The following is a 10,510-nucleotide window of genomic DNA, read 5'->3' as shown; positions in this document are numbered from 1 at the left end:
CATGGGGATCCCCCATTACCGGCCCGACGGTCGCCCCCGGACCAGAGTTTTCCGCAGCCCCAAGCCTCCGCCCTGCGCTGAGACATGGCAGGGACCACCGGGGGCCGTTCCGTCCATCCGGGCAGCGCCGAATCCCTCATTCCCGGGGGGTCCTCGGCATGCGGCATCTCCCGCCCACCCTCGCCGCCGGTACGGCCACCCGCACGTACATAAGGAGTGGCTGCTTGGCTGTCCGCCGTGGCGTTTCCCCCGCGGGCTGCTGAGGCAGACGGGACGGGGGCAGCCGCAGCTTACCCCGCCTAGGGCTGCCGCGCCCCCGCTGCCCGCACGGGGCCGGTGTCCCCGGGCCGCCCGCCCCGCCGGAGCAGCTCTTGGCGGAGCGGCTTCCCCGGGACGGGGGGGGGGAACTCGACTCCCCTGGCCCGGCTCGTCCCGCCCTCGGGCGCGCTCACTCCCCCGCCCCGTAAGTAGCGGCGGCCGCGGCCGTCGGGGCGCAGAGCGGCGGGCATGGGGACCCGCGGCGGGGGGCTGTACGTGGGGCGGAGGGCGGCGGCCGTGGGGGCCGCGCTGCTGCTGGCGCTGCTGGTCGCGCTCCTGGCGCTCGCCGCTCTCTACGGGCGCTGCCGGCAGGAGGCCGCGCCGCCGCCGCCCTCGCCCCGCGCCCCCGGCCCCGCCGCCCCTCCGCCGCCCGCTCCTGCTGCCGGCTCCGTTCGCCGCCTGCCCCGCCACCTCCTGCCGCTCCACTACGACCTGGAGCTGTGGCCGCGGGTGCGGCCGGGCCAGGAGGGGCCGTTCGTCTTCACCGGGCAGGTGAACATCACGGTGCGCTGCCTGCAGGACACGGACGCGGCGGTGCTGCACAGCGCCGGGCTGCGGAGCCGTGGGGCCGCCGCCGTGCGCGGGCCCCTGTCCGAGCCGGGCGCCGCCGTGGAGGTGGCGGGGCTGAGGCAGGACGAGGCGGGCGAGGTGGCCGTGCTGGAGCTCCGCGGCCGGCTCCGCGCCGGGCGGCGCTATGTGCTGCAGCTGGGCTTCCAGGGCCGGCTGGAGGAGGACCTCGACGGGCTCTTCCTCACTCGCTACACCGACCAGGGGCAGAGCAGGTAGGCGGCGGCGGCCGCTGCGGGGACCCCGAGCCCCGGCGGCAGCGGGGGTGCCGCGGTCGGGGCCGGCCGTGCCGGGAGGAGGCGGGAGCAGCGCCGGGCGAGCCGCTCGCTGGCGGGCGAGGGAGGGGGACTGCCTGCTCCGCACGGCGGGCGCACCTCCAGGGCTTGCGTCGCCGGCTCCAGAGGGAGCGAGCCGCAAACGCCGGGCTGTGTCCAGGCCGGCCGCTCCGCGCTCCGGAGAGCATCGGCCAGACTGCCCCGGCTCTCCGTCGGCAGGTGACTTCACCTGCAGCACCGGCTGGACAACTTCTGGTCTCTCAGTGCCTTTTTTGTCTGCAGCAAGGGGGTCAGACAGTACCTGTGCCCAGTGCCTGGGAGATGGAGCCCGAATCATAATCTTCATCCCGGCCCCACCGGGGTCCGCGTAGCGCTGACAACTCCCCACCTCCTCAGCCCACGTCTGTGGGGAGAGTGTCTTTATCAAGAACCCGGGATTCTGGCTGTGTATTTGGGCATGAGTTTAGAGACGCTGACCACATGCAATTTCAAAAGCATGGTGGAGTAGGATGGGTGGCTGCTTTAAACAGCTGTCTCTTCCTTGTAGATGCTAATGCACATGAACTTGTTCAGCTGTCACCAGACAATCCGTGATTTGCACTGTGGGTGCTATCAGGATGCTTTCTTCCTCTTTTGAACTGCAAAATCAGTCCTGGGGCAGTGTGAATTTATTAGGTAGTCAATCATCTAAAACATTTTCACACTCAAAATAATATTTTTCGTTTTCTTTTTCTTTTTCATTTCTGGATGTGAAACCTGCTAAAGAGAAGTGAAATTTAAGATTAGAATTTAAGTACTTCCACTGGAAAACAAGTTTCTCAAAATAAGCAGTTGAAGAAGAAGCAGATGAATTGCTGTCTTTAAAGTTATCTCTTTTTTAATAATCAAAGATGTCATGATTTGCTGAGCAAACACCAAGTCACAAGGAAACCCGGAGTTAAAATTAGAGAATTTTGGCTCTTGTCTGAGTCCACTAAAATAAACTTTATCTCAGCAGTTCATAGGCTCTCTGTTTGAGCAGGTAAAATGCAGTCACAAGATCCATACATTCAAGCCTCTGTAGAGGCTGCTCTGTAGTAGCAAAAACATGAAATCACAAAATGAAGTTAATAGTTTTTACTGACATGGGGGAGGACTGTGTGGCTCTTCTCAATAAACTGTCTTTTCAGCTGCCAGCTCTTGTGTAAATCTTGATACTTATACAGGCTTTTTTTTTTTTTTTTGAAGAAAAAGGTGATAATTTGGTAAGCCTTAGAGAAAAGTGCAGTATAACAATAAGTATTTTAGGAAGCACATTCTGTTTTCTTTAATTACTGTTTCTTCATTCACTGATTGTTGTTCACAGGATTATTTGAGCAATTTAAGGTAAGAAAAATCTAGAATTTTTTTATTTGCATTATTTTATAAAAATCCAAATTAGAAAGGAGCGAGCACTTAATTACTTAATTCTGTGCCAGTGTGCTCTCTGATGTAGTATTAATTCAATCAAGTCCTATCTAAGTGATGCCTAAAGATTTTTGGGTTTTAAATATTTTTCATAAATTTGTAGGTTTTTAGACCATTTATATGTGATTATGCAGGTCCTGGTGTTTTTCTTACTCCTTCTCTTACATTTCAGAGGAATAAGCTAACCTTCTAATACATTCCTGAAATGCTGTTTAGTCTTATTTTCAAGTAGAGGACCTACAAGAAGAACATTTTTTTTCAGTCAGAATCTGAGAAGACCTAGCAAGAAGTAGGACAAAGAAGCCCTGGACCAGATCCAATGGGACAGTACCCAGGGGAAAATTTACCTTACCACTTGCTCTTCTAATTGGACAATGTTTGTTATGTCCATATGATATGATAATTTGTTAGACTTATAAAAATTGTAGAAATCTGATACTGGCAGGCCCACAGGCCATACCTGTGGAGGGACCTGGAAGCTTCCAATAAAGAATTACTTTTTTATCTTACCATTTTAATACTCTTGCAAGGGTTTGTTGCAAGGGTCTTTCTCTTATCAGGCAACATAAGAAACACTGAATTAGATGCTGGTTTTTTTTGATTCAGACTGTATAAAATTCAGAATATCTGAAAAAAAAAAGTTGTCATCAGCCTTGCTGGAGCAGTAGAAAATAAGGAAAAGAGTTTTTAAATCATTCAAATAATGGGTATAATTAAGTTTCCAGTTGTTTAGAGGGTTTATGACAAATTCTCCTTTTCATTCTTAGCTCATCGCAAAGCACTAATGAAATGTGAGATTGCAGTCTGGTTAAAAAGATGACAGTGGTATTTAGACAATGGAATAAATCAAAGAAAATCCACTGAATGCAGATACAATGTATTGGTTTTTTATTTGTTCCTGCACACATAATAGATATTATTGAATGATTTTGCATATTTTTTGTGCTTAAAAAAGGTTTTCTCTGAATCAAGGGTATGCAATAGTATCTTCTTATTTTTCCTTCACTAAGATTTAGGTCATCACTTCACCAGCCATTTCCTTAACCAGATGGGCTCCAAAAACACTGAAGAGGTTTTGCTGGGAGGAGATAAATTTTGAGTGATTTGTAAGGTCTGTTAAGGTATTAATGACAGAAGAAGTTGTATTCTAATGAATTACATAGATGTGAAATAATATAAAAACTTCCAGTGCTTTTCAGTGCTTTTCAGCTGTCAGTACAAAGCCAGTTACTGTTCTGCAAGGAAACTTCCCTCTCCAGCAGACTGTCCTGTAATTTTTCTAAAGTGACTCGTACCAGTCTTCAGCAGACCCTGGGTCAGTTTCCTGCAGAGACTTTCTGACCTCAGCACCTCACTGAAACCAGCAGTTGTGATAGAAAATGTGACCTCTATGGTCATGTAGTTCTGTGTTTCTGCCATGTGTCAGAAGCCTTAGTGGTTTTTGTGATTTCTGCTTGAGGAACTGCTGGAGATCTGTCATTTCAGAAGAGTCTGAGCAAGGCATGCTTTGAGAAGTGAAGTCCCTGAAATGTTTGTTCCATATGAACTTTCTTTTTTATTGGCCATATTTCTTGGTCAGCTAACCCCACTGCTGTTGCACTGTGTTGGAAAGCTGTTCAGAGTGACAGCTATTTTCAGAAGTCTTAACCTTACCTCTGCAAAAAAAGAATAAACCAAAGTTCCAACTTCACTGAATATCCAACACAGAAATTTTTTGTTATCAGTTTGACCATTGGTGACTGTATGTGTTTTTACTGTTGCTGACAATTCCTACTAACCACCTGATCATGTCTCACAAAAGAAAATGCTGAAAAATGGGAGCTCTTGTTATGGATAAAGGATAACCCATGTCTGCAGTGCTTGCAGGAGCAAAGGAAGTGAAAAGGGAAGAAACTCACACTTCTCTAGCTTTAGGTGTGTGAAGGGCTTCCCCTTGAAATGGGGAATCAATATTCTGGCTGTAGCTGTGGTAGTCCATACCAGCACCTGGGTAGGCAGAAAGATACAGAAACCAGTTTTGCTCTTCTCTAGCACTGTGGGCTCAAACATACACAATGCAGGGGTTTTGTGGTTCATCGTTCTGCACAGAGATCTTGCTCTGCCATGAATGAGCTCATGTGTGCTGCTTCAGGGTTAGAGGATCCCTTAGGCTGTGCTATGAAGTGCAGGCTTTATGCATGTCGCTGTTCACATCAATATTTTGAAATCCTTTTGGAATTTTGCTCTGCATATGTCCTATGCGTGAAACACTTGACTGGATAGGGCTGAACAGGCATTCCAAAATGTAACTAAACACAGTATTTGTGCAGATTTTTATTAGTTGCTTCTGCACCAATTACTAGAACGTAGTGCAGATCTGACTCATTACCCGTTGTGGGTATGGGTACTGCCCTGATGGCTCCTGGCTTGTTTGGGGTGCCTCAGTGCTAAGAATAAGCATTTCTCACCTTGGTGGGAATAAACTGTTGGGAAACACCTCAACTACAACAGAAAAATATTTGCCCTGTAGTAGTGAGGTCACAGAAGCAGTTGATTATGCTGTTCTTGTGTGCCCAGCTGCTGGTACTGCTTGGCTGACAGGTCTGGAGCTTTGAGCACCATTGAATGTGTATTTTTTCTAATTCTTGGTACGGATGCCCTAATGTGAACAGCTCAGATGTACAGCTTGTTGAGAGCTCTGCCACAAGACATTGGTTTATCTTTTGCTTCCAGCAAGTGTGTGTTGCAGGAGAAGAGTCGGAGATAACTCCAACAGTAAATTTAGGTGCTAATATTTAACACTGAGTAAGTATTAAGTACAAATAGATATTTTAGTATTTCGTAAATATGGATGGATTAGAAGTCAATGCTCTACACTTAGAGTTATGATGGGATTTGAAGATTATTGGGTAAGCTTCCTATAAAAAAATCTTTAATGTTGCATGCAAAAAAATGTCAACAGTTCAGCCATGTCCAGGGCCAGGTAAAAGGTCTTACAACTTCAAGGGTAACCTTGAGAGGTCTACCTCCTTGAGGGGAGGTCACTGCCCTGCAGCTAGCTACTGTGGAGCACCAGACTATCTGCAGCTCAGCAGACTGATAGCTGCAGATAGTATGGTGTAAAGTGATTGATTTGTAGTCAGTTTTTCTACTATTAATGCAGTTCCTGCCATTTACCAGTCCAGTCCAGTCTCCAGTTTTGGTTTACTGCTGAATTCTCACTGACAGTCTCACCCAGGAGGATTAACCTTGACTGGACTCACTTGCTGAGCATCTGAGAGGAGCAAAGCTCACTTAGTTCACACAGAGGAGGAGTGCATCCCTCACAGTGTGCCACAGAGATCTGCCTCAAGTGAGGTGTAGCTCCTTGGCATAAAGGATCCTTTTGAATATTATTCTGGGCTTGCCAGTGCACTGGAACAGCACTGGTGCTGCATTCCCAAGGGTACTTCTCAGTGGCACCTGTCAGAGTTGTGCAAGTGCATGCATATGCAGTTAGTTAACAGTTATCACAATGTTTTATAAACGTGTAATTAATTAATAAGAGTGCATGCATTAGGGAGAAGAGCAGGTGTAAAGAGATATGGTCTCCTGTATCTCTTTAATCAACTCTGTTTTAGCAAACAAAATAGAAATGCTCAAATATTTAATCTGGAAAAGGCCTGCTAGGAAAAAAAACCAAATGTGATTAAAAAGACTGCTTTTCTCTACAAACATCCAAACTGAACTGGCTGTTGGGTATGGGGATTTTGTCATGACCTTAAATAATAGCTGAATCTTTTCCAAATCTGCATATCTATGTGCTTCACTGGCTGCTTTTTCTGATTTGTTGTTTCTATGTATATATATAATTTTGATCAGCTGTAGCATGCTGCATTAATCTTATTTGCATTTTTAATACAGTATGCTCATTGCCTCCCAAATGGAACCAACGTATGCCAGGAGAGTTTACCCATGTTTCGATGAACCTGCCATGAAGGCCATATTTAATATCAGAATTATCCATGACCCAAGCTATGTGGCTCTTTCCAACATGCCTGCTATTGGTAGGTAAACAACAACTTGATGTATGTTTTTTTTCTCCCCCTACATTACTTTTAAAAAGGTGCAATTCGTCTGAGAAGTTTATGTTATCTGAAAAAGTGTTCTGTTGTCCATTTGCTAGTGTGTTCAAAAGGCACAGAAAATCTATGCCTATGGCCTTAAAAGTTTGGGCACTTTTATTGATAATTAATGTCCTTGATGGTAACCATTCTGTTGATCAATTTTATCAGTTGTGGTGTTCTCTCCTCTGCCTGCTCAAGGCTGCACAGAGTTTGATTTCTGATATTACTGCTTCGTTAGTGTGTCTGTCATACTGTGTCACATCATTTTAAAGCAAAATCACAGCCCCAGGAATGCAAAGTCCGTATTTGTGACATCAAGGGGATACTTTAATTCTCAGTACGTGTTAAGATATTTACAACAAATTAAAATATTTTTTTCCAGGCAGAGACATTCTAGCCTCCTGTGTATGTGCAGAATAGGAACAAGATGAGTATAAGACTCTGGAGATGCCCCTTCTGTCCCTTGCTGGGATCTCAAGTGGAATGTCCATGGAGTATAAGATTCTAAACAAATTTTCTAAATTAGTATTCCTAGAGAAATCTATTGGGTCGCTTGCCTCCTTCTTAAAAACTCATTTTTTTTTTGCAGTTCAATGCCATGAATCTTTATTTTTCAGCTAAATAATTTTCAGCCATTGTCGTGGTTTTGTAAAACCACTACAGCCATAAAAGTAAGTTTTATGACATTTGCATGGAAATGAAGTCACTTAGGAATTATAATAGTTGGGATTGCTGTGAGAATCACTGGAAGCATTTTCTACCCCAAAGAATCTTGCCTGTGTCCTCCTTACTTAACGGGAAGGTATCTGATTAAGTATTTAATAATTCTTAGGCTGACCTAACCAACATTTTGGTCATAACAGGTTCTATGTTTTAGATAGGTAGCATGGGATAAATTATCCTCAGCTTGCCCACAACTTAAAAGTGATGGAATTTGATATCCTTCCAAGACTTCAGTCATGAAGCCCAAGAGTGAATTTTTGCTGCTTGCATGGAAGGTCATGGCTCTGGTACATGTCAGTAGCAGCAAGTCTGGCTTTCCTTCTCCCAGAAACATACCAGTTAGTGCAGGAATACACCATATTGAAGAAAGGAGTAAAAAATAAACATGCAGAAAACACAAAATTCCTTGTTTGTTGTGGGAGAACTTTGATTTTAATAATTCTTTGGCTTTTTTCTAGATGTATGTGAAGTGAAGGATGAAAATGGAAGCCTGTGGACAGTTACCACATTTAACACTTCACTGAAAATGTCAACTTACTTGACTGCTTTTGTGATTTGTGATTTCGATTACGTCACCAGAACTGAGCGGGGAAATGAGGTAGATATGAGGCTGCCTGACACCTTAAAGGAATTTACAGCAGAAGTTGGCCCTCTGGTGCATCATGTAGTTTGAGGACATCACAGACATTAACTGTGCTAAATACCATTCCCAAACTACCTGCTTATGTTGCAAAACTGCTAACATTTGTCCCATAGATATTTCTGCAGAACATTTTCCTTTGGGACAATGAGATTGTTGTCTTGTCCTGTTCATTTCATACAACTGCACAAGTAGGCACGACCTATGTATGTTAAAATCTAGGAGTGGCTACTCTGCAGAAAGAACTTGTTATAATTCATGATCTTCTTACTTTCTTAGGTGTCTTAGTTGGAAAACATACTCATTTCCACCGCTGTGACAAACCACTGATGTTCAGTGCCTTGTTCCTCAAGGTCCTTTGAGGAACCACACGGTGACATCAGTAGGAGTAACACTGTACTCCAAACATTTTGTATACCAGTACATTAACCTTCTATTCCACAGTATGCACGCCTTTTAGCCTCCAAAAGTGACTGTTTTGGGTTTGAAGTTTCTTAATCTGTGAGTATTCAGTTTTGTTCTTAGACTAAAATGGCTAAGGCTTGCTGAGAGAAGCTGTAAAAAAATGTACTGCATGGGCAGCAGTTGCTTCACTTCCTTTCTTTCATTCAAAGTTAATGGGGAAAAGATGTAACAAGTTCTTCCAAAATAAATAGTAAGTTCAAGCATAAAGCTATTAAAGATAGATTTACTTTATCTCCTTATTAAATGAGAGCACTTCACAGTTAGTTTGCTCTCATCCTACTGGGAAAAGGTAGAGCAATGTAAGTGGAGAGTGCAGAGATTGTCTAAGAAGCACAGTGTTGGGTCTTTTTTACAGGGAAGGTTGGATTGGGTGTGTCAGATCTGCCATCTCCTGTGTTGAACTTGTTGGATACTTACAGCTATGGCTGCAGTGGCTTTTTCTTGGGCCTAGTTCTTGGACTGAGTTCTTGGACTGAGGAGTCAGCAGAGCAGAGCATTCAAAGGAACTGTTTTTCAGAGGGAAAAGGCACCACCTGTGTTCTGTGAGATTGAGTGGAGAGGGTATTTCACCCCTAGGTTTTGGACAGAGTTGCTCAGTTTATGCCTCCACAGTATTTGTGTGAGCATGTTTCTTGTGCCTGTTTTGATGTTTCTGGTAAACTGAAACACTCAAAGCTCATACTAGGATTAGCATTTTAAGATGCTAGCTGTGTTAAGGTTTAGCAAAATTAAGTGATTGGGTCTTTGAATCTCTTCTGAAGCTTTGGCTGAAAAGAGGGCTTCTCTTGACTGAATATGCTTAATTTTTTTTTTCATTGTGAATTGAATCCTGATGTTTTCCAAGCATGCTCTTAGGATTTGGCTGTGCAGCTCCTTGTGAGATCATGCATTGCATTTAGATGCAAGAAATATGAAGGTTTTGAGCTGCTGGGCACCTGGCGAGGTATCTCTTGTTCAGAGATATATGATGGAGATAAAAACCTTTTCTCAGGCTACCCCATCACTTTTGAGCAAGCAGCTGCTCTTTTTAGTATGGGAACTAAGTCAATGGGCACAGGAGAGGAAAGATTTCTTGCTGCTGTGGTCTTCATTACTTGGAGGTACGGATGTCATCTGCTCAGATGTCACCTGCTCTCTCCAGCAAAGGAGCAGGCCAGTGATCTCAGAGAGAGTTCAGGAGGACAGATGTGCATGTTAGGACTGCAAACACTCTCTGGACATCTATTTCTCTCTCTTCAGGTGGGCTAAATGCAAGCTTGCAACCCATACATACTCACTGGAATACATTGGTTTTAAGATGTGTAATTCTTAATGGTTTTGCAGTGTTTTCCACTTAAGAAAATAAAAGCTATGATTTCATTTGTTCCTGCTATGTATAGTTGTATTCAAATCGTTGTCCTTTTGGAACTCTCCTAGATTTTAGCAGGATCAGGGTCTGTGCTGCAATTTGTTAGGTCCAGTAAAACTTCAGTTGGATTTTTTTTTAATTAAAAGTTCATTGAATGGTCTGGTGTTGACAGACAGCATTTTTCCAACAATGACTCACAGAGGACAAGCAAAGAAAATGAAATGTGAGGGTTGTTTAAAACCATTCTTTCTTGTTTTATTGCAGATACGTATTTGGGCCCGGAAGGAGGCAGTTAAAAATGGGTATGTTGACTACGCTTTAAATATCACAGGCCCAATATTTTCATTTCTGGAAGACAAACTCAATGTCAGCTACCCTCTGCCAAAGACAGGTGAGATGACTTATATTCTGGAATGGATGAGAAATGGCTGCTGATGGTGTAATGTTCACAGAAACTGTGGGGTTTTTCTGGGGTTCTCCTTTTACAGCTTGCCACATTCATGGAATAAACCCCCTAAACTTTAAATCACTGAATTCTCCTTTCTGTCTCATGGCTTTTACAAACCTGTAACTCAACACTCTTACCTTTGCATTCCACCCATTTTCTAAGGCCTATTCTCCTAATCAAAGGGGCAAGTTGGAC

General features: G+C 44.5%; 1 protein-coding gene across 1 annotated transcript in view; it reads left to right on the top strand.

Moving 5' to 3' along the window:
• The first annotated feature begins 507 nt into the window (after nucleotides 1-507).
• Nucleotides 508-10,510, top strand: part of LVRN (laeverin) — a 34,812-nt gene continuing 24,809 nt past the window's right edge. The window contains exons 1-4 of the mRNA XM_054652510.2: nucleotides 508-1,100; nucleotides 6,489-6,631; nucleotides 7,873-8,012; nucleotides 10,132-10,258. Coding sequence (XP_054508485.2) covers nucleotides 508-1,100; nucleotides 6,489-6,631; nucleotides 7,873-8,012; nucleotides 10,132-10,258 — 1,003 coding nt within the window. The remainder of the gene's footprint in view (nucleotides 1,101-6,488; nucleotides 6,632-7,872; nucleotides 8,013-10,131; nucleotides 10,259-10,510) is intronic.

The sequence above is a fragment of the Agelaius phoeniceus genome, chromosome Z (genome assembly GCF_051311805.1).
Source record: "Agelaius phoeniceus isolate bAgePho1 chromosome Z, bAgePho1.hap1, whole genome shotgun sequence".
In the NCBI taxonomy this organism is placed as follows: Eukaryota; Metazoa; Chordata; class Aves; order Passeriformes; family Icteridae; genus Agelaius; species Agelaius phoeniceus.
The sequence above is the reverse complement of the archived record's forward strand: the minus strand, read 5'-3'. Positions and strand labels throughout refer to the sequence as shown.